This window comes from Lagopus leucura, unplaced genomic scaffold (assembly GCF_019238085.1).
Source record: "Lagopus leucura isolate 7727_CA_CO unplaced genomic scaffold, USGS_WTPT01 Super-Scaffold_100030, whole genome shotgun sequence".
In the NCBI taxonomy this organism is placed as follows: domain Eukaryota; kingdom Metazoa; phylum Chordata; class Aves; order Galliformes; family Phasianidae; genus Lagopus; species Lagopus leucura.
In genome coordinates this window covers 1,465,009-1,489,613 of record NW_024962281.1, presented here as the reverse complement: position 1 = coordinate 1,489,613, position 24,605 = coordinate 1,465,009, and the positions used below count along the sequence as shown (strand labels likewise).

The following is a 24,605-nucleotide window of genomic DNA, read 5'->3' as shown; positions in this document are numbered from 1 at the left end:
TCCCCACGTTTATGCTGCGCTGAGACATTTTACCAGGAAAAAGCAGAGGTCAGAAATGAAATATTCTGAGCAGCCTGCCAACAACCACAGCATTCATGGCAGGCAAAGGAGTGCTGTGAAATTAGGCAGCAACTACTAAACTCTGCCCTGCAGAAACAATTGCTCGACTTCACTGAGCCTGGAGCAGGTAAAGGGGGATGGTCTAGGAGATTGGCAGTGCCTGAGAGCTGCTTTAAGTGTTACCTTCTAGCTCACTCCATACTTTTTCCACTCTATATTGTGCAGAGGAACCCAGTGTTCATTATGTTTGACTTTAGGACTGACCGAAGGTCTCAGTGCGATTGAAGAGTCTTCTGCTTACAAGCCTGTCTCATACATTGGGACATTAACAACTGCCAGATCAAGTGCTCCCATAGGAAAAAACAGTCAGCATTACATCAGTGACAGTTACTCTTACAATCAAGGATGGTCACAACTGCTTGGAAAGGGCATCAGGTTTTCCTGAAAGCTCCTCACAAGTAACACTGGGCAGGGCTTCTGATAATGAGTGTGATACAATGAGTGTGATACTGAGATCACTCTGCACACTGGCCATTAGTGTGCAGCCTGTCTGCTCTTACAGTACAGTTTCAAAACAAATTAATCTTTCCAACTTCAGTAGAAGCTGCAAGAATTGTCTCATGCTCCAACCTTTAGCATCATCCAAAGCCATGTTGTTTTTCTAAAAGAAAGGGTAACGAAGAAACAGACCCTCAGAAAAGGAGGAAATAGAGGCCCCTTGTTTCCTAAACCCAGTACTGATACCCATCATGGACACAAAGATTTTTGAAAGAACATTTATTTCAAAACTCGTGATCCATAGAAATACAATAAAATTAACACGTACACAAAACTTAAAAACTTTGGTTTGAAGAAATATTTAACATCTAAAACTTCTGAGGTACAAAAGGCACAAGACCAGGCACCCGAGCATTCTGGATCACCCACAACATCATTTGCATCATTACTAAAGAGAACACTGAGGGTGGAAGACCACTAAAATGATGAACATGGCAGGGGAAAAGGAAGGTGGAGACAAATGACAGCAACTAAGACAAGAGATGTGTACAAAGCCATTTACTTTCACTCACAGGTGTTACATTTGTCTTTTTGTGACAAGTGCCAGGACTCTTGGGGGGGAAAAACAAAGATGGATCATTTCTTAGAAATGAACTGGAAGAACAAACAGTAGAAAAGGAGACAAAGAAACAAAGGTCTGCAGCAGGCTGGATATCAGTCAACCTCTGTTCTCCCACAAGGTCGTAAGAATTCGTTTCCTCTTTCATGAAACCATTTGTTTGAAACTGTGGAACAAAGACATGGAATTAGTTACCACCATGCACCCAGTCTCTGTGCAGCACTGCAACCCAGACTCTTCTTTCCATTGAGGTCTTATAGTTCTCCATCCACCCAATGGGAAACAAAGATTCACAGGGCCAGGAAGAAGATTTCCAGTTGCACAGTTGGCCAACAGTAACAAGGCAGTGTATTTTGGATCTGGTGTTATTACAGGTCGTTGTGCTCTGGCAATCAGAACACCACAGAGGCAATGGGAGGTGGGTTCAGAAATGGATGACAGGAGACATAAGCTACTTCCAGCAGATAACACAACTTCCCAGTGGCCAGGCACCCGAAGCAGGGAGTACAGACTATGGGCATCCAAGGCAAGAGGGAGCATTTGTCTCCAATGAGCCATGCAATCAGGTTTGCCTGCCTCCAGAAAGCACAGATCCATCTGATCAGATAACACGATCAGGAAAGATGTTTTTGGGAAAACTGAAGGGGGATGGTGGTATAGGGAAAAAAACCTGAGGACATGCAGGTGATCTTTTAAGCTCCCTTCCAACCCAAATCGTTTTACAGCTGTCCTATACCACACAAGGCCATTCTTACATGCTTTGCAACATTACTACCACAAAAGCTCTCTCCAGAGACAGCTGAGCAGTGTAGCTGCTTCATGCTACGTACTGAGATGCGAGCTTTCATTATTGCCAAATGACTCCAGCATTTAAAATGGCAATAAATGGCTGCTATAATGGTTCAGTATATCACCATCTTTGTATACACCAAAGGTTTTGTTCCTCAAGGAGTTTTACTTACCCCATTTACACCCTACTAGCACTGGACAAGCTGCATGCCTTGTTCTATAATCACCCTCACCACTTCTGAATAGGTTGTACCAAAACACTGCTGTTCCCTGCAGAAAAGATACCAGATGTGGATTAACCAGAACCCAGCCAACATGTTGAAGTCATTGACACGAGGAAGAGGAATAATGCCCAGGAACCCAATTGCAAGCTCTTATGAAACACTTCAGCATAGGTCACAAATAGCAGCACATGGAAAAGACAACTTGCTCTCAACTCTAATTCAGCTGTGTTCAGAGATTGAAAACAAGATTTAATAACAGCTCTACATTGAAACCATTCCCACTATAACCTCTGAGCGTCAAGCAAGCTGCACGGGCACATTAACTGACTTAGATACAAGACTAATGAGAAAAGACAGTAGATGGAGAGGGGAGATGAGAAGCAGCCATACAGAGTGACTTTACCTTCTTGGGCCATATGGCTGCCCCAAAATCTGGGAAAACTGTAGCTCCTCCAGCTTCCACATCACTCATCTAATAAAACAAAGTGAGAAAACAAAGTCAAACCAATCATTTACAGCACCTTTTGTACAAATGGCTCCCCAAGCTCAAGCACCCCTTGTCCTAACACAACTCGCACCTCTGTGACTTGCAGTAACAAAGAAGAGATGGATTTCAACCAGCATGAATTGCTAAGCTGCTTATTGAAGGCTGTTACTTCAGCTGAAGGCTTTTATTCATATGTAAGCTTGATGAAGAGCTGATCTACAAGTACATATTACACAAATTAGCCATAAAAAAAACTGAACCTGCAGCATTAATAAGGCAGTACTCCAAAACAAGGGAGAAGACTTCAGAGCAAGTTAGCTTCAGAATTTCATTCTGGTTTATGATTCAATTAGAAAAATAAGTGCCTGTTAAACCACATTTCCTCAAACTGAAACCTTGTCCTTGGAACTCATTTTCATAATTTAGTTTAGCATCCTGGTCAACCACTTCAAAAAAAAAAACAAACAATGCAAGTGGAAAACCTCAGTTTTCTGCACAATTTCTTTGCTGTTCCCCAATAGTTCTATTCTACTTCAAGTGCCTTAATAATTCATACACCAACGAGGCTCTAAAGAAATGCTTACATCTTTATGCTCTGCTGTTCTACACTGGAATGAACTAATGAATTTGTTAGCAAAGATGGATTCACTTTAAGCCCTACAGATGTGACTCAAAACCCAAAGTCCCCAGAAACACTTTCTAAGAAACTAAGTAATATTTTCACTGATCTCAGTAGGTTTTTGATCAGGAACTGAAGGAGAGAAACAAATCAGTCACATCCACTTCCCACAAAGTGCAAACAATCAAAAACAATCCCCACATTCTTCACTGCAACTAGGATTGCTGTTATGTTATTACCACTCTGGCGTCTTCCTGCTTGGTACCTACAATAAAAGGGCACAAGATGCCATAGGAGCACAGTGCTTTGCCCCTTCCAGCTAGAAAGCTTGTGCATGCAACTCTGCAAGTTAACACCTACACCTTAACAACAAACTCTTTAGTAGAGACATCAGAACATGTTTGATATGTTCTGCATGGGACACACAAAAGGTGAAATGCCTTTGACCGTGTACAGCCAGCAGAGAATAAGATGCATGTTATTCACTGTGAGAATCAAGGTTTGTGCAGGAATCCCAATTCCGTTCACACAGGACAGCACCTGATGCTGCAGGAGCTGAAGACACTCCTTCCAAACACCCACAAACCTCTACAAACAACTGTGCCCGCTGCAAACAAAGCATCCCTGAGTTACACCCAATTCACAAAGGAGCATCATACTTACATAGTTTAAAAAAGTGGCCACACGATTTCCAGTCCCTAACCGCTTGAAAGCATCTGGCTCATCTTTCTATAAAATTAAATGAGAATAACTGCAAACTTCAAGCTCACAGACAGCAGACAAACAAAGGTACTTACATAGTTAAGAAACGTCGCTAGCCTATTTCCTTCCGATTTGAGAGTGCTGTCAAAGGGTCGCTGTAACAGACAACAACTTTAACCTCTCATTCTGAATGGGCTCACGCTAGAGTTACATATGCGGCTCTGCACAAAGAGCCTCAGGCTCAAAGAGCTGGAATTAAGAGGGGATTCACAGGGCAGCACTAAAGCCAGCACAAATTGCAGCCACAGTGCATAGATGCATGCACGTTGCACTCTGGTGCTAGAAGGAGAAGTAGCACGCAAGTAATTCTCAGGGCATTAGAGTAGAAGCAATGCTTTCAGGTGGTATTTAAGTAACCAACAGGCTGTTATTGTGGTGGACGCTGGTCTAAAGTCAACAACTGAGGTTATGAAAAACTCAGCTTGAACAGCATTTAGGTAAGATAGATAAGCATTTAGATTCTCAGTGTGTGATCTCAGAGAAACGTCATAAGAAAATCTATTTACTTCTAACAGCAACAAGTTAGAATAACAGTAATTAATCTCAAGTGGTCGTCTATCTAGAGTTGATGACTGTATCAAGAAGACCAAGTGTTGTGAGTTTCATTTGAAGTATGAGATCATACAAACACCAGTTTATAAGCAGAAAACACCCAGAAGCCCAGGGCATCTGAAGGGCACAGAGGAAAAATGCAGTTAGAGGTTTATATGTATTGCTTATTGTTGACAAGATTCAGCCAAGCAACGTTAAGATGAATTCTTCAATACAAAAATAAACTTTAACACTTAAAAAAAATGCAGAAACCAGCATTAGGAAAAGACAAGCAGCAAGAAAAACTCTGAGATGTTGTAGTTCAATCTACTTCATTATTTCAACAAGATATCTTTCCTGAAATGGGTTCACACTAAGAACTACATGCCTGCATCAGTACATGCAAATTCAATCTAATAGCCAACATTGAAGCTCAGATAAGAGGAGTTCCCCTGTTTCCAAGACCTCTAAGGCCAAACTCAGGTCCAGCCATGCATTTCTGAGCTTCAATATATAAGATTCTTCTGTAACTTTCGAGTACCCAACATAATCTGGAAGTTGAAATACTTAAGTATTAAAGCTTCCCCATCTGAGAGCTGTAAGGGAACAAAAAGCTGTGAGGCTGATCAGACAGTGAGAGAGCAATGTCTCTGGATTCCAGTACTGGAATCTGTGACGCACAGAGCCTGGCAGACCAGCCCAAGCCCACGGCAAACTCCCCAATTGCCCTGCTTTAACTGATGACTGCAGCCAAGGCTATGTTCCAAATGGAGCTCTGTCCCAGCTGCCTAATCCAAAAGTAAAGACCATAACGACCAAATTGATATCTGAGGTCCTTGAGTTCAAAGGCTTTGAAGAGAATTTAAGAGCATTGACTTCACTCTGGAAACAAAGCAGTCTTAAAGTTGACAGAGAAATTCTCTCAACAGGCCAAAGCCAACGAGTAGGAGCTTCCACAGTGCTGGGGATTAAGATTATTTATGAACAGCATTCAGTAGGGCCCCTTCAATGCTGTTCTCAATTATTGGGTTACCCTCTGGCTGCAGCAATCCATTCTTTCTATCAGGTAAAAACACTGGAATAGTTTGAATTAAGATGGATTCGATTGGAGATGATTCTACCTGAAACCAAGACGGATTTTGTATGTGTGACAACTAGTCATCACAGCTCTTCAGCTGTGTTCATCACAGCTATGTCATCACAGTCATCACAGCTATTCATGAACCAAGGCAACTGCAATGAAGAGTTTGTCTTCTCCCCTCTCACAGCTAACCTGAGCTCACTCTTGCCAGGTAGAGCCCTCTAGTGCCTGGTATAGACCCAACAAGTGCCAGTGATAAGTTTCCCTGCTGTCCCCACAGCACTGGCATCCTGGACAGGGATGACAAAACTCTGCTGACTCCCTATAGCTGCAATCACAAAGGTTTTAAAGGCTTTTACCAGAAGGGTTCCAACTCAAAGACTTCCATACATGCTGCTTTTTTTGGAGGGACATGTCCTGCTCAGCCAAAGTACTTTAAAATACCCAAAAGAGGACTGACAACCTTGCTAAATTTATAAACCCAATGGAACAACTCTATCTCCATCCAGGGCTGAGTTCCCTAGCAGGGTAACAGAAGAAGTACATATAAGAACAGTAGGACTATCTCTCAATATCTCTACATTGTGCAAAGAACCAATGGGACAAAAGCAGGCAGGCAGATTTGTTCATTGGTCTCTTGAACTTCCAGCACCAGAGAAAGGAGTGAGAGTTTTCCAGAGGTCATAATCCATTCCATGCAACTGGGCTAAACGGTTTTTTTATTAGAAAAGACATTTTAATAAGGGTTTCAACAGTTCCCAAAAATATCTGTTCCCACCCTCACCCCGTACCCAAGGAGTAATTGGAAAAGTAATCTTACCCTAGAAAAATCAAAGTGTGGCTCATACTGCCCTCCCATTCCATAATTAGCAACCTACAGAAGAACAAAGCAAAATATTTGTACGCAGTGAACTGCATGACTGCTGCATAAGATGACTCTCAAAGATCCAAAACACCCTTTGAGAAATGGTGCTCTGTGGCAAGATTGCTATCTGCTTAACAGATATCCACTCAACTCCTTTTTCTTCAGATTGCCAGTAATGAGGTGTGCAGACAAGCATTGAGAGTTCCCTCCCTTTCAGCTTAAGGGCTCCACCGAGAATTTCTCAGTACTGATGTTTCTTAACAGCAGCACTCTTTGCTTATCACCACAACAACCTGATAAACATGAACATGCAGCAACAGTTGCTATCACACTTACTCCCTCCTCCTCCAAAGAGGCAGAATCTGAGTATGGGTGTTTCTTTAGCACACGTCTGATCTAGGAGATGGTGCTGTTCATGACCTTACTCACCCACTCACCAGGAACCCGTGTGTTCAGTTAACAGAATGCCTAGGAGGAGCTGGTCAGGAGCAATGCTGATATTGGTTTCTGCATTAATACCACACCACCCCACTGAAGAGCTACTCATCAGATCTCATCCTGCTGAGGTGAAAGTGCACCAACCTGCAACAGCTCAGCTGTTTTCACTGTCAGCCCCGTGATCTGCTGCATTCGTTGGTTCACCTTAGCCACGACAGGATCATCATCTTCCTCCAACCATGAACTAGGGCAAGAGAAGGGAATAGGAAGCAGTGAAACATTGTTTTAGAATACAAAGCCCCAAACCGTGAGCTTCCCAGAAGAGAAGGATTTCTTCTACCCCAAATTACACAGATGAGCCATTTACCATGCACTTGTTGTGCAAGCTTTTGCTGCATGCAAAGCATTTCTAGTTCTCCAATGGAGGTAGCACACAAGGGCTGTTAAGCACAGAAAACTTAAGGCTGAACTCTTCTCTAGGCTTACCTTTTTGATACCCTGTAGCTAGCCACTGTAAGGACACCGGTTTTGGGATCACGAACTGTGGCTCGTGCCAGCTGTGCCAAAAAATCCCAAACAGGAAGAAACATCAACTACAGATCAAAAGACAGACTTCAATCCTAACAAAACCAGCAGCTGCTTTATCAAGTTTCAGTGTATCACAGCATGAAAGTTAAACTCCGACCTAGAGTTTGTCCCAGACTCAGGCTAGAACAGTACACAGAAAAATGCAAATGCAATCCATCACCTGCAGCTGATTCTAGAGAAAGCAATTGACTGCAAAAGCCATGATAACCATTAAATGCACAAGTAGTGCTAACTGAGGTACCTTATAAAAAGACTTCTTAAACAGCTGGAGTCCATATTAACAAGATGGAACAACAACAAAGTCAACATATGAAGCTTATGTTCTTGGCAGAAAGAATTGTTGGATGCTGCATACATTTAATCAGCCCTCTCTTCATGTGGACTGGAAAAAGCTCACTCTTAGATTTAAATACAGATGAAAACATTTGCAAAAATGAATTACAAATTACAGGGCAGACAAATCCACTTGTCCTGAGGACAAGACTCAATATTACTTAGATTTTCCCAATTGGAAAAGGACTGCAACATCTGCTCTCAGTGACAGATACTTTTATAGCAGCTTACCTATGCACTTTCGCACAGCAAATAATGCATCACTGTTAGGCCACATCACACAGTTAGTATATAGGAGGAGCCTGGAACCTTGCAGAACTGAGCAGATCCACTGTGGCAGCAAAGCAACAGCCTGCTGCTTGCTTAACAGGCAACTTGGGTCTCATACTCGCAACTGAGAACAAGAACTGGGACACTCATTTGTCTGACTGCAAAGTCAAACCACATTTAAATTTAACTCCTGAAAACCACAAACACTTAAAATCGTGCCTTCTTCCTTCCGCTTAATTACAGGCCCCAGAAAGCCTTTTTATTTGCGCTTTCTTCCCAGTAGGCAGCTATTTCCTTCATTTCTCCTCAAATAAGCCTCCAGCCAGTTTTACAACCCTCGTCTCGTCCCTGTGCGAGAGCTCTTGGCACATCTGCTCATCTAATTCTGACTCAGTTATTCTGCTCCAGATTTCTCCTGTGAAAATCACAGCAGAATAAGCAGGCTGACAATGTTGTTCTTCCCTGTGCAATGAAGCACAGCTTCAGGGATGCAATTTAGCTTTCTAAACTTTCTATTACGCTGCTACTTGAGCTTGCGCACGCCTGCTTGATTTCTGCCCTTTGCATTTAGATCTAGTGGCATATCTTGGCCTTTTCAGGCCCCCACACCAACGAAGTTAAGAGTTTTGGAGACCATTTCCAGCACTGAACAGTTGACACAGTCAGCTCTGATGTATTGCCTGTCGAGTTGGAACTACTTTTTGGAACTGGAGTAAAAGCAATTGCATTTTGCAAAACAATAACCAAAACCAACTTGAGTATCACATACAGATGTTGTTTCTCTACAAAACAAGAAATACTGGCAAGCATAAGCTGCAGATAATATTAAGTGTTTAGACCCTGAAGTAAAAGTTCCTTGCAAATACAAGGAAATATTCATCCTTCCGAGCCCAAAACTAACACAGTGCTTCAGTTTGTCTCAAAGCTTCCATGACTACTAACTGAAGCTTCCTGACTGAAATTAAGCTACATTAACACTATCTCATCACAAGACTTGCATTTTCCAGTATTTCAGTAGTACTGCAGAACTCAAAGCTATTCTTCCTACAGAACAGTCAGACAGATTTGAGTAATAAGTTATAAGAAACCATTTTCTTGTAATTAAAGAAGCCCGAATCTTAAGATGACAGTATTTACCTCCTGTTGTACTGATCCTCATCCTACAGCTGCATAGGTAACATGAAGAATTCCTTTCACATTATTGACATAAGCAAAACTTAGTGAGTCTTAATATTTTCCATCATTAAAGCTTTGAACAAAAGCTGTAAAACTGGAAAAAAACTAATAGCTGCCCTATTTAGAAGGTGCTTGATTTCATAAAGTAGATTTAATGATTCAATCTTTCAGTGTTTCTGTTTTATCTGAGGCTCAAAGTTTTACAGTATGACATAATAGGAAAAGTCTGTTTGTAGAGCTCAGAATCCTCTTTGAGAGGGAAGTGTTGTGCCAGCACTCCCACAGCTAGCCAGTACTCACAAGCCCAGCATAACAAATAACTCTGGGTGTTTGAGGAACTGGTGCTTCTCCAGACCACGAAAACATCAGTAGGTACTAATGTTTACAGTTAGAAATGCACGAAGGCAATCCTTGAGTGGAATCTTATCACCACCGTTGTCAGCAGGAGCTACAGAAGTGCTGGAAGGAACCAATCCTATACAATTCTACTTTCCTGTGAGACCTGGCAAGCACAGAAGATGGAGCATCTATTGCTGATCTCACATTGCCAGAAAGGAAACAAGACTGGTAACCTCACCTCTAGGGAAGTCAGATAGAATCACTAACTTTGTGGGATTATTTTTGTGTGCACTCACATCACAGGTTAAAGCTACTGCAATTCAGGTCAGCCTCATTTCAAGAAGGTGACTGAAGCTATGTTAGGCATCTACCACTGTAAGCCAGGCAGTCACCTACCTTTCCAGCTCCAGCCCTTATTTACTAAGGAATTTTGCACAGTTAAACACAACACTGCACAAACCCCTTCATGAGCCTGGGATTTAGGGTCCTACATCACCAGGCAGTTTTGAAACTGTTCCCCTTAGCTTCACAGTGTATTATCCGTACTACGAAACCATTCTCTCAAATCCTTTGCCTAGCCTTTGCTTGTAGATCAAAGCATGCAATTAGCAGTCAGTGAGATGAAGGGAAACTCACCCTTGGTTTCGCCAGTTGTTTAATTTTCTCAATTTCCTCATCAGACATGACATCATAATAGCGTACAATATGAGGGCTATCCCATTCATCTTCTTCTTTAAAGGGAGCTATGAGCAGATGGGGGTTTCTGTTTCCATTGTGGTACCTACAGAACAGCCTTTTCTGCCTCCGAGGCGTCTGAAACAAGGCACCAAGTAAAATGCATTGTTTGCTCAACCATTATTCATAAGCTTAGAAACAGGAAAAGAGTGTGTCTTATTTCATAAGCACTAGCAAGAGCAGTCAGCACACAGCTAGTGTCAGAGGTAAGCAGCAGCAGTGCTGATATTTACTGTGAATGAAAACATGCTGCTCCAGATGCCACTAAAAAGATCTGGAAAAACTAATCTCTCAGTTAAATCCTAATAGGCTATAAATTCAGATTCAATAAGTAAAGTTTGGCTGTAAGAAATGCCTGGCTCTTACAATTTCAGCTGCGCAGAGAAACAAATGGATTTCTTCCTGCACTAAAAATATTTGAAGTGCCAAAGGCTGGCAGGTCAGTACAGTCACCCCCAGAAGCACCCATCAAGATGCACAAAATGTGATGCCATAACAGTGGCAAAACGTAACTAGTTGACAGTGGAAAAAGACTCCTATTGTACCAAAACAGCCAGCACCTGAAACGATTGGATAGACAGACTGTCAGGAGACTCAATTCTCAACAACCTTTAAGAAGAACAAGCTGAGAGCTGTTCTGTACAGAATTAACAGGTGAAGACAGAGGCTGAGGCATAAGTGCATATCTCAGACTGGACAATTACATTCAGTTTTTCTTGCACAGCTTTACACATGAGCCAACTTTGACCATCCTTATGCAAAGGCAGCGCAGTCAGAAAAGCTCTGCCTTTCTCTTACCATTTTCACCCCTTCACCTCTGCAGAGGGCCTCATAGATATCACGCTCTGGCAGGTAGTCAAGAGGTCTCTCATAGGCACCACTCTGCACCACGGGTTCCGTTGTGGCCACTGTCTTGTTTGAGGACTTCTCTCTCTCCTTCTCCAGCAGCTTCTCAAAGTACCGCAGATTGCTGCCTGCTCTCTCATGAGTGCTGTCTTCATTGGGACAAAACAGACAGAACCAGTAACTGGTACAGTCTCAGGAATTGTTAATGCAAGGAAGAGTTTGCATCAAGATTCAGCAATAATTCTCTCCTTCCTAGAGCACCATCAAGCAACCAAGTGCTCTGGCTCCCGTTTGTCTCTGCAGAGGGAAGCTGGCGTCCTTCTGCAGTAATTTCTGAAAGGATCTGTCACAAAACATGCAATCTGAGTGGAAGGAGGTTTTGGTCATCCCAATTCTCCTGCACTTCAAATGCTGTCTGCCTAGTTCCACCCAGGAGGAACAGACCACAAGAGATCAAGCTAGGCTACTTGCAGCACCCTTCACCATGCCTCTCATCTACAGTGCACAAGCAGGCTTCAGCCCAGTACCTCAGTGGAAGCCCAGCCACAAACTTCAGTCTCAAACACTTCCTGTGAAGTCTGGAAGCTCAGAAGTTAAGCATTGCCATTTACCAGCTTACCTACAGCATCCATTCTCTCATGCCTATGCCAGAGGTATGCTGGAACACATTAGACCTATCATTAGTGATTACTGCTGTTGCTATGAACTAGTAAATATCATCAGTAGATGACTTTAATCACCTATCATAGTTACACTACAGAAGGAACAAGTCCCAGTTCACAACTATGTGTCTCTGGACATGCACCTACAACACTTTTTTGCTTTTGACCTTCCCAAGCTCATTGTGTCTCTTATTCAGCAAACCCAGATGGTCACTGGAGTAACCACCCCTTAAAGCACAGGCTGATATTGGCTAGATAAAGGTTAGCCCAGAGTAGAGGAGGCTCCCACAAGAGACTGTCAAGTCTGTTCCGCTCTGATGCTGATGTGCACTGTGCTATCAGTGCTATGCATTCCTGCAGAAGGTACTAGATTCACTACAGTCATTTTATAAACTTCAATCTAGGAATCTCAATGCCTGCAGAAGTTATTCATCTTTCCCATTCTCCTCCCTGCTAATGAAACAGCTTCACTCACTCTCAGGATGCTGCCAGCATCTAGGTTAAGAATAACAGCTGATTTAAAAACCATACAAATATTTCAGTCAGAAGATGTTAATTAGAGATAATAAACTTCCTCAACACAAGTAGAGCTGTATTTAAAGGAATGCCTATTTGCTCACTCAGAAGAAACCTAGAAACAGAGCACAGATAAAACCAGGTCTCAGGAAATTCTAATCTATGGTCTGACTGCTCAGAGAAATACACTGAGATCTCAGGCAAAGAAACTACCTAACAAAGAGCATCTGCACAGAAAAATGTCAAGAAATATTAAAAAGTCAGTAGGTTTTGACAGCAGAGGTAGTACTCTGCTGAGCCCATGGCAGCCTTAATCCTTACTGGAATCCTTAAGCTCAGGCATTAACCATTACCAGACACATCACAGTACACCAGAAAATACAGTGGTCAGACAGACACTTAGGTTTCAAGTAATAACAGCACGGCCTATAGGATGGCTTGCTGAAGACGTTTCATGCACAAGTAGGCTTTTCTCCATAACTTATATTTGTTTACAGGTCATCTGGCAGGAAATCCTTCCAGTCAGCTCACCCATAAGTATGGGCTGCTCTTGGCTGTTACTGGCAATGCTCTTACCAAGGGATATCAGGCGCCTTGTGAGCTCCATGGCTCTGTGCAAGTCCCCAAACTGGAAGACAGCATAGCTGAGATAATCCAGGATCTCCACTTTGCTGACTGTAGTATCCTCCCCCTCATCGTGCTGTTTTAAGGCTTGCTCCATCCAGAGCACTGTGTGATAGTAGTCACCGTCATTGTAAGCAGTCTTGCCCATACCAAAGCAGTCACTCACTGTCAAAGACGACCTGTATTTTGTTCCTAATAACAAAAAAAGGTCTTTAAGCAACCTGCATAGAAGCATCCTTGCCCTCACATGTGGAGGCACATTAAGAAATATCAGTAAATACACAGATCTATAATAAAAAACATCTTTTGAAGAATGCACTAACAATGATTTACATTCCATGCTAAACTGGTCACGCTCAGGAGTCAAAAATTACATCCCATCATCATCGTAGATTCATCTGTTTGGGAACCAAAGTTCAACAGATTTCTCTTAAGCTGTTCTGCCTTCTGCTGTAGACAAAGGCAGAACACACTAAAAGCTCAGCAGACTTGACAGACACTAAGGTGACACTGTTAGATTATCAGAGTTGTCTGGCTACACGGCACACTGCCTCGTTTGCTCTTGAGGTGTACATTTGTGCACAAGCAGCTGATTGTTATTTAGGCAAACTAGGTTCAATTGTGTACAGATTTCCGGTTGCTCCAGATCAGGTGCACAGATATGGCTTCATCTTCAGTTCACTGTTTGTGACCTACATTTAACTACAGCTATGTTGTGAACTCAACTACCCACACTAACGAAGTCCAGGCAATTTGTAAGCAGCACTACTGAAACAGCACACTTGCTAGCACATCTCTTACAAACACCCACTGGGACTCCCGAGAGAACAGTGGCACATCACAATATGTTTATCTAGTCTCAAAAATAACTTTGTGGCAAATATCGTTAGCCTTTATTCCATAGATAAAGAACAAGAGGGCAAGAAGAGAACCACGCTTTGCGAAGAGCCACGAGAGCAGTGAATTAGGGAGCATTGCCTCTGCTCAGCTCTTCAGTTCCCAGGGAAACAACCACACCATTTGCCTACACAGCTACCAGCACAAGCAGCTTCCTAGCTTTGGTACTGAGACCACAGAAAAAGCCAGAACAGATTTCCCCTTAAATAGAAATAAAATCTGTGCTACTTGTCAGTGTGGATCCCTGGCTTGGATAGAAAAAAAACTCATTCTCAGAACATTACAGCAAATGCAACCTCTACTGCTTGAGCCACACGGTTTCAGAACCACAGGCCTTTATTTCCACCCAAAACAGACTTTTGGAGAGTTTGAGGGTGTTACTGTTTGCATCTCTTTATAGCAGATGAGACCATTGTGCACTTGCCTGGCAAGTTCCCTCGAGAGAGAGTTTCAGGGTCCAGTTTGTATGTGTCCTGCAGGCGCATCAGAGCCTTGGCAGCCCCTGTCTCATCTTCTTCAGTTGGAAAAAACTGACGCTGAATCGTGAGATTGGTGATAAAGCCTTCATAGCAAAAGGAAAACAAAAGGAAAAGCTGTTACTTCGACGGTTTGAATAAGTGCAGCACCAGATTAACACAGAACGCATCTGCTTTGTTTCTGAATTCCAGGATTCAAATTAACTAGATTTGAAACCTCTCATTAGGCTCTCCATTTATACAGGCATTGCTTTCTGTCCAATTATAAGAAACAGAGTTAACAGGCAAATGACAAGAGAAATAACCATCAATACATTCACTTGCACCACATAATTACTGACATACAATGACAAAAAGTCCTTTGCCAATTTGGCACAGATCTCATTTTGATTCTTATTTACTGACCAACATGGCCAAAGTGAGTGCTTACAGATTGGGAAGTGATGCAGCAGATTGGGAAGTAAGATGAGTAAGCTGTTACACAGAGGAATATAGAACTCAAGACAAGATATAGAACAGCTGATAACTGCTGGCCACTTTAGGACATCCTATTCTCCTTTGCTGCAAGCTACACAAGCAAGCCAAATGTAATGTGCCTATGACAAGTAACAGCTTTGAGTCTTGACTCAGCAGCAAGTTTCCCCTCTTGGGTACCCAGTAAGCAAGAGCCCAGTCATTAGTTTAAGTTCCAAACCAAATTAGCAACGGTATTTAAGCCACAGCAGAGCCTGCAGTTTCCAGAACAAAAGGGGAAGCAATGATGCTGTAGGGGAACCTCCCACCAACACCTTCCCTGCAGCTCCTCACCATTTGTTGTATCCTGAAGAACCAGGTTTTCTAATTCCAGCCAATCAGTATTTAAACGCTTCACCAGCTTGTAAGCGTTCACAGGGTGGGCCAGGTACCCCTCTGGATCCGAAGTGGATTTGCTCGTCAGCACATCCATTTTCTCAGCCCAGCTGGAAAGAGAGAACGGTATTCCTCAGCCTGAGAACAATTTCTGAATGCATACCTTCCTTCTGAAGTCATCCTAATTACATAGCTGGAACCAACTGGCTGCTTTTGCTACCGTACCCAGATGTAAGGCTTTTAACTTCACCAGATGAAGTGAGGTTCATTGACATATATATTTTTAATCACAATGTGCTCTTTTCAAAGAGATTTATTTCCTTACCTATTAATTTAAATCTCAGTAGGCATTCATCTCCCCTGCAATGAGTCTTAGCCATCCGCTTTCAACACATTGCACTTCAGCAAATAATAAAAAGCATCACTTGTCTATCTGAGAAATGTGCAAATCCCTATCATCCCTTGTGACAAGCATTTGGCCAACCTCTCTCCAGTACCCGGTATGAAAAAAGCTTTGAGGTAAGCTAATAACTGAACATTAGAAATCCCCTTTGAGTCTAACCCCAAGCCATGACTGAACCATGGCTGTAAGCAGCTCAGTACAGCCATTGGCACAAGCTGCCAGGCTGCCTTATTCTGCGTATCACGATGTTGCAACAAAGCAAGATGAGAACCCTTAGCAGAGATGGCAGATTAGTGACACCTTTGAGACACGTCTCACATCTCCTAACAAAATCAGCTTTCACTGCATCCAGTGCTTATTTTGCAAAGTAGTAATAAGGTGAAGTTTTACTCTCTGTTCACAGGGGTGTTTTGAATCAAACATCTCTATGCATAGAAAGCAATTGTAAGAAATGCCACCATATTCAAGTGATGAAATTCAGCATGTTACAAAGCATATCCCTCAGACTAGAGCTCAAGTGTTGTGACAGCTGAAATATCCTCTTGCTTACCAATACAGGAAAAAGTCAACTGCAAATTCAGCACACGCAAAGAGAAATCTGACATATGCAGATGATTTTTGTTGCTTTAGAAGTATTATACATAGCTTGAACTCTAAACATACTTGAACAGGAGACAATTTTCCTTCAGAAGGGCAACTTTTCAAGAAATAAATATTTGTGTGTACAAAAGTGACGAGGAATTTGGCTCATTTCACTGTTTCATAACCCTATCCCCACCCAACAATCCCAAAGGGAGATCAAGCTGCCAGATACCATCTGGAGTTCAGAAAGTCCTTGGAAAGCATGGCTCCAGTTACAGGCACACAGCTCCTACCAACCCAGACCTCAGACCATTCTGGTGTCATGCCCTGTTAGGTACAACTTGCAGCTAGGTAAGTATTAACAGCCTAGCTGAGGAGAAGTGTGTTGTCAGCAAGAGCTTTAACTGATTTGAGGCACCAGGACAATAGGAGCTGTGTGCTGCTTACAACAGGTAGCCCAGAGCAACAGCATCTACAGGCATTTAGCTCATGCAGATAAGGCTCCTCTTCGATATCAGTGTCTTCTCCACAGGAGCACTACTTACACTCATTATATTTACTGGGGAAGTACAAACCAGAGCAGGAAGGTGAGCTTAACTGAACACAACAGGTTACGCACTTTGTGGCCCCTCTTCACTATGCAAACCTCTCCCCTACCTTTTAATCTGAGACAGTTTGGTCTCTTCTGCTCGGATGTATTCTTTCAAAGACTGTACCAAGTCCTTCTCTGCATAAATCAGATCTGTCATTTGACCTGAAAACAGAATACAAGCAAATAGTAATCACTCTCATGATGAGTTCCACAGCAGCAAACATCTCAGATGCTGCAGCCCCTTTAAGAAAAGATAAATCAAAAGGTGGGCACTTAGAGCTAATAAGCTTTTGGACTTACTACACATACAGGTCTGACATTTAAATGCTTCAAGAGGCTATTAAAGCCTCAACTTCATTTGTTCACATAGCCTTGCCTCTTTTTTTAACCATCTCCAAATTACTTGGCTATTGTAATTATGTGCCAGGCAAACAAAATAAAGGTTTGACATTAATGAAGCTACTGCTCAAAGCAACAAGTCATCCAGATGCCCCAACATCTGTTCAGCACATGGACAGAAATGAGGTCAGCTTCTACTCCACCATTTGACTCACTTAAAATTACAGCTTTTCAGTATGGTATCTGTGGATACACAACCCACCATTAAGGAGGAACTTCAGACTCATGTTTATGGACTGACAAAGTCTCTCCTCATTAGCATTAGAGAGAATTGCCAGCACATTCATCTGAAGGGTTGTGACAAACTTTGCTTTTCAAAGAGCAACACTGAAAGACCCAATGGATATTCACAGCAACAGCTGAATTGAACAGCTTTCTTTCAGTGTTCTAAAGTCTTTATTAGTGGGGCATAATTAAGCAGAAAGGCAGCAGGATGTTCTTTTCCCAGAGATAAGAAAGGTCCAGAAATGGCCAAATGGAAAGAGCAGGTGGTCCTTCACAGTAACCTTGCAGCCACGTAGGTAAGCATTCTTTACTCAACTTTGGAGCACAAGAACACGTGCTTCAAGCTCCACTGCTTTGCTCTGGCTGATAAATTCCATACATGAGTGCAAAACAAGCAGGAGTTTGGAGCTCTACCATTCAGAAGCACTGCTTCACTGAGCTCAAAGTTGAGGACAGCCAGATCCATTCACCTCTTATCTTTACGGGGGGATTCCACACTATTCCACAGGAAAGCATTAGACCAAGTCACAGCAGAAATCAGTCTGTGCCTACTTCTAGGATCTGCTACAGAAGCCACACAGTTTAATCACAGCTTCAAGACGAGAACTAGAATTTCATCAAATCAGTCTATTTTCAAGACCTGCAGCAACATGAATTCATTGAGATTTACTGAAGCCTTACAAAACCAGGAAGGGTTTTGGAGGAGATTTTTCCTTCCTATTCTCAAATCCAATCCCAAATCTTCTATAAAAGATAAGATATGCCACATTTTGTGAAAGAATATTTCACATATTTGTCACAGAATTTCTCTGCATGAAATCAGGATGAAGCTTTGTGCTGCATTCAAAACCAGATGCACAGCTCTCAAGAAAACATAGATATTGTCTTCTTTTACTCAAAGACCTCAGAGAAACTCGTACAGGTTAGTCATAATGTGCTGAGCTAACCAAACGTGAACAACTACCAGTGATACAAAGCCTGCAATGCAGAATAGCACCAAGGATGTCAAAGTGCTGCTCTCCCTGACGAAGCTGGTGTTTGATAGGGCCACACAAGGGCAGTCCTATGGTTCATCTGTAAAGTTTAACAGTTTTGGCAGTCATGTTAGTTGCATTGTAACATTGTGCACTGGTTGTTCCCATACCTATTGAAGTGAAGAACTCTGCCTCTGCATGCCAGATCAAGAAAACACTGGTAAAGAACACCAACTGCAGCCAGGGCTTCATCTTCTAGAAAGCTCAAGCCTGGAAAATAAGAGTTGTATCATCTTCCAGCAGCAATAAAGCCCCAGTCAAATGGTCAGACACAGACATGCTAGGAAACAGTTATATAAAAACTGACGAGAAACACAAATAGTGAGAAAGCCAAATAAATAACACATTTTGTAGAGTAGAAGTGGCAGCAAACGCTGGAAAACTTTAAAGTGAAAATTTCCAACTTGGATCATTCAAAATACATCATCCCAATGCTATGGGCTCTGGGCACAGCCCTTATGGCTTCTGGATTTCTAAGGCTGCTGCTCAGCAAGCAGAACAGCCACCAGAGGAGCTCTCCCAGCGTCCCCACATTAGAACAAAAGGAAGATGATAGGAGGAGCTGGCAGATGGATGGCACCTTCCCTTTCCATTTTTCAAGAATGCAGTATGATGATAGGAGTCCCAACCCTTAATCCGAGCTCCTTGGTACATGGATGCAAACAACAAGCACACAACAACACCACCATCACAGAGAACAGGGCATACAGCTCTGCTATGTATTACCACATTGCAAGGTATTTCTTACATTTTCCTTTTGATTGCCTTAAAAGTCTACGTGAGAAGTCAGAAATACCACGACTTTGCAAGCATGAGCAAGCAGAAAAACAGCATTTCAGACAGGGAATGCAGAATACTTCTTACCACGCTGTTTCTCACCCCCCTGCAAACCACATATTCCCAAACGATTTGTTCAAGCTCGTTCAGAACTCATACATGGGTAACGTGAGAACCAAGCAGAGCTGAATGAACAGCACCACGCAGAGGTCTGCCAACACTGACAGCCACTATAAGTGATATAGCAGAAAGCACAGCGACTCGAGAGCACTTGGGAAGCACATCAGTTGGGATATATTCAGCCAGAAGCATCCATCTGCATGGGCTGTTCTTGTCTCACAGAGTGGTTTTTTGGACACACTACACAGAGCCTGGCAAAACAATTACCAGGGAGCTTTCCAGTTCAAACAACACAACTTTGCTTTCTCCCTGCACCTCCCCACCATGTGCACTCATGGCTCAGGATACCTGCCAAGAAGAACACTTACTACAGCTAGCAGCTTGTCTTTACAGCATATCTTTAACAGCTTTGCCATCCTACTCAGGTTTTCTTGAGTCAATAAACAGAAACCCTCTGTAAACACAAACCAGCTCTTGCTTGAAGAAGCAGACACCTGGCCGTAGGACTTCCAAACTGTTTGTATACATTCTTTTCACAGCTGTTATTCAGAAAACCAGCAAGAAATAATGAATTACAGGAGACTAAGAGTGATGTCATAACCACAGTTTTGGAAAGCACAAGTGCATGTGTACACACACACACGTGTGCATGGCTTCCCCCCCACACTACAGCCAGGCTGTTTGCTAACACAGAACAGAGCCAGAAGGGGCATTAGCACCTCCCACCTCAAAAACCAGGACCAAGAGACCAGTGAAGCCTGTCTGCTTTCCTTGGTTGATGGAAGAACTTAGTTGCACAGAAATGCCTGAACTCTGTAGATAAGAGAGCTGCAGGACAAGTACTGCCTGCACTCCTGGCTTTTTTCAGCAGCCTCTTCAGCATGGTATGCCTGTTACCCAGACAGGTGAATTTAGGATTTCCTTTCATTCCAATGAGAACAGCTACACTGCTCTAAAACAGGTTTCAGAAGACTCACACAGGTTCTGTAAGCTCAGTTTAGCCTAAGTTTAAAAACATGCAGGGGTCATGCAGGAACTGAGAGCAGGCAGCATAGGCTATATTAAGGGCACAGATACCTTGAAGTGCTTTTGCTCCCTGGAGATGAGCACGTGCACCACTGTCCAACCTATGGGGCTGCAACAAGAGGCCACTCCATGGACACTTAAAGCTGAACAGCACCACATACAGCAACACTTTGTGTTTTGCTCCTTCCCTCCTCTTGAAAGTATCCAGCCAGCAGCACCAGAAGCCAACCAAATGGATACTGTATAAACACTTTTCAGGAGTGTAAGCCCTCAATGAATCATTGCTCCCGCTGGAAAGAGCGCCGTCAGGCTGCAGCGAGCACAGGCAGCAGGAAAAAGTTCTTGTAGACCAAATAAACCAGGCTGGAATTTTTCTTCACAAGTTAGACTGAGTTCTTTATTAAACACACTAAAAATCCTCCAGAAGATGCAAGAACATGGACCCAACCTATAGAAGTTATGTGCACGCCTACCGGGATTACCAGCTTCTCACCCACAAATGAGGGTTACAGACTGACTCTTCTTCTGTGCCTGCCTATGCTATTAAAGAGACCTGGAAAACCACTGCTAAAATAGTGCTTCCCCACTGCATCTAAATTTAACATATCATAGGGCAGTGTAACAAGCAAGTCACTATTTCAAAGCCACTCAAGGCCACAGATGGGCTCTCAGTGCACACACAGCTGAGGTCCGTACGCCAGGCTTTGAAGAGCAGCCCATCTTCCAACAGCAATTGGAGGTTGGACTCTTGGATGAGCCAACGTTCTCCAAATGCCAGTGCTTTACACCCTGCATCTGTTACCTGCAGACACAGCACAAAGTGCTCCATCCCCCTCACTGCACGCAAGGCAAGTGGCTTCAAAAGTGGTCAACAACTCGCCATTAGTCCTGAGGGGTGCACATCACGCTAATTGTATTTAAATACAGCAGTGCAAACAAAAGCCTGCTAGATTCTTTTCATGCTTAAGGCCAGAGGATGGGCTGAATTGTAAATGGATTCAGGATTATTGTAAAGAGCTTCTCTTAATACTGCTATAAGAAAAGCAGCCATAAAAACAGCCAGCTCAGAGTAGTGAGTCTCACAGCCAGCAGATCTTTGGCACACGATGGCAGCTCTACAGCTAATTAAAGTGATTAAATAGCGAGGAAATGAATTTTATCCCAATAGAGCAAATCTTCACTGCTAGCAGACAATTGAGACATTATTCAGGGCCATAATCCATTACCCAGACGCAGAAGGTGCTCCAACATCCAACCACTCCCCTGACCTAAAAAGTACGAAATCAAGTTCTTGTCAGGGTCCCACTCAGAGGATTTGAACCTCACACCAGGATTACTGACACCATCAGTCAGCATGCAGTTACCCTTCTAAAACAGCAGCTCCTGCTCACAGTGAGGGAGAGAAAAGGCATCGCTTCCTTCCAATATCACATAGCTCCTCACAAGCAAGTTCTTTTCTCCCTTAAGGCTCACCTAATAATTCCTTCCTCCAGCATACTTTAAGTTCTCAGCTCAAAGCAGCTTATGCCTACATCACCACCTTTCTTGCCAAAGGGCTTAATGTGCATCTGAAAACAATTATAACTGCCTAACAAATAATACAACATGATCTCCTTGTACTTTTCATGACAAGCCAAAAGGAAGACAGGAAAAGCTGTTCATTTGCATGCGCTGACAAGGACACAGTATGTCCATGCAAAACAGCACGCATCTTTTTAAAGGCTAAAATGCCTTGTGTTATCCTTACTGATATTACCCCAGAAAGCATAAGCATCTGGATCAGTTTCCACTTATTTAAACTATAGCAAAAAATATTTCTCCAGCACTGTAGAAGACAAGAAAACTCACACAGCACAGCAAATCTGCCTGCATCTCACTCCGCAGTGCACGCAAGCTCATCGTGCAGCTGGAGCCAGACTCCACACTGTTGGTGAACATATGAGCATGGCAACACACTCTTCTCCCACTGCAATATGCTTTCCAGCATTAAGATCCAGACTGCATTTTGCCATGCAAAGCCCATAGTTTTGGTATACATATTCACCTTCCATTACACACACACAAAAAAATCTCCATTCAGAAAGATATATTTTTTTTAAATGACACATCTGTGGGCAGCAAGGTACTCCTTTCAACTGGTAACAACAACCGAATTAAGCTCAGATGTGCAGCAGAATCTCCACTCAGCCTGGAACACGTACTCCTGACGTACCCAGCATCCTTCATACAGAGAGCCATGCACAGAAATCAGGCCCAGGCAGAGGAAAGCAATCTATGTTTACAGCTCGCTTCTCTGGAAGCTTGCCAACATGCACAGCATGAGTATTATAAACAGACTCGATTCCCGACTTCAATCCAGAACCAACTCCTCGCATCGAGCAGTAAATCGTGCTCCCCCTGCTGTTACAGCCTGAAACGCACGACCGCGTTCATGGTTGTACTTCCTGCACTGAGCTGCATTGAAACGGCAATCTCAGTAAGTTACAGCATAAGCAAAATCCCTGCCCCTTAGAGTCACAGCAACAGTAATTTACAGTTCTCAGGTGGCATTATGAGAAATCAGAGCAGCAGTTAATGGTTTTGCTATATATCTACAACATACCTGTATTCCCAAAGGCCTCGATACCAGCAAGCTGCAGCACCCGCCTGGAGAAGATGGCTGTGTGACCTTCCAGAGCCGCTTCACCCTCACAAAGCACTAAAAGTCAACGGACAGGAGGTTTGATTACACACTTATCTTCAGGGAAAGCCAACCCGGGGGAGACGCAGCCTAAGAGCAGCCAGCACAGAGCTATGGGACCCCTGCAGCCCTGCCACAGGTCACGGAGAAGCTCCCTGTTCCCCATACCCCAACAGCCCCCCCCAAGGGAGCACCGACAGCCCGAGCAGGAACCTCAGAGCTCTTCGCCAATCTCCGTCACATCTCCGCCGCTGCTCAGCACACAGCCGGACGGAGGGAAAGGATTTCTTCTCGAAAACGAATCCCAGCTGAAAGCGAAAAGAGCTGGGAGCGGAACAAGCGCGTCCCGGAACCCTCGCAAAGCCGCAGCTCCGAGCGGCAGCCGGCACGGGCAGCAACACGGAACAGCTGCCCTGCAGCTCTCACGCCCGCAGGGCACCGCCTCCGAAGTCGCCGCTACCAGGTGCCGCAGCCCGCAACGCCGCCTGCTTACAGGCAGCCGTTCTGGCTCTTTCCAGCCCCGCCGAGATGCGCCGGGTCGGCGGCAGAGGGAGCGCCGCAAGAGCCGCCCCGCACCCGCAGCCTCCGGGGCGCCGAGAAGCGCCGCGCCCGGCCGCGATGACCCCCCACACCCCTCCGCCCGCGGCTCACCGCAGCCCCTCTCGCTGCTCCCCGGCCCGATCCCAATCCCGCTCCCCGCTGCCGGCCGCCCCGCCCCGCTCCCGGCCCCGCTGCTCTTGAGCCGCCGCCGCGCTCCGAGCCGCGCCCCCCGCTCCGCCCGCGCCGTAATGCCGCGAGTGGAAGCGCCGCGCGGGGCCGCCCAGGTCCGATCCGCTCAGCCCTACGGCGGCGGTGGGGCGGGGAGGGCCGAAGGCTGCATGGCACCCGTGGGGGCGATTCCCACCCGTGGGAGGCGGTCGCCAATTAAGAGCGTTCATTACCAATCGTCACCATGAACAGTGATCGCTGCCGAACGTCGTTACAGTTGTAACCAAAAATAACTCCTCCTAAAGAATAGCTGGAATCAGAAACTCGATCAGATCTTAAAAGACACCGCGAACAAGCAACGTCCTGCTTTCCAGATTCAGTCCTCCATCATCGCTCTGCTCACTGAGCAGAAATGCAATGAAACGTGGCTGAAGAGCCAAGATTCGGGGATTTGGGGAGATGATTCCTACCAGAATCCAGAAAGAAAGGGAGGAATTAAGGAAACAAACAGTACACGGGTATGATTTCACCGAAGCTTTTAGCAGCTACTAAAATCACAAACCGTAACAAAAAGGCCCAGCTGCCTTGTCAGCGGGGCTTCCTACAGAACTCCATACATCTCACATAGTACATTCTGCAAACTAACATTTATTTAGGCAAAGTGAATTTCCCTCCTCTGTTTACAAAGGATCGCATGGCTGTCAGTGACAGAAGCGGTCTGCAGGACTGCGACTGCACTGCAGATATGGGAGCCCATAGCAGACTGTACAAACAG

At 44.0% G+C, this 24,605-nt stretch overlaps 1 protein-coding gene across 5 annotated transcripts; it reads right to left on the bottom strand.

The window, feature by feature from the left end:
- Positions 1-821: 821 nt before the first annotated feature.
- P4HA2 (prolyl 4-hydroxylase subunit alpha 2) lies at positions 822-23,829 on the bottom strand. 5 transcript variants are annotated; one of them, XM_042881648.1, is made up of 16 exons: positions 23,774-23,829; positions 23,045-23,140; positions 18,630-18,729; positions 16,927-17,023; positions 15,243-15,394; positions 14,384-14,521; positions 13,015-13,254; positions 11,213-11,409; positions 10,316-10,492; positions 7,460-7,530; positions 7,118-7,217; positions 6,491-6,544; positions 4,094-4,153; positions 2,594-2,662; positions 2,140-2,236; positions 822-1,343 (listed from the first exon to the last, which is right to left on the bottom strand). In XM_042881648.1, the coding sequence occupies exons 3-16, from the start codon at positions 18,709-18,711 to the stop codon at positions 1,273-1,275; spliced, it is 1,605 nt and encodes a 534-aa protein (XP_042737582.1). In that variant the 5' UTR covers positions 18,712-18,729; positions 23,045-23,140; positions 23,774-23,829; the 3' UTR covers positions 822-1,272. The 5 variants fall into 5 exon arrangements, 4 of the variants coding, with proteins under 4 accessions (XP_042737582.1, XP_042737578.1, XP_042737580.1 ...); XM_042881644.1 differs by lacking the exon at positions 4,094-4,153 and adding an exon at positions 3,960-4,025; XM_042881646.1 differs by lacking the exons at positions 4,094-4,153; positions 23,774-23,829 and adding exons at positions 3,960-4,025; positions 23,336-23,450.
- Between the last annotated feature and the right edge of the window lie 776 nt (positions 23,830-24,605).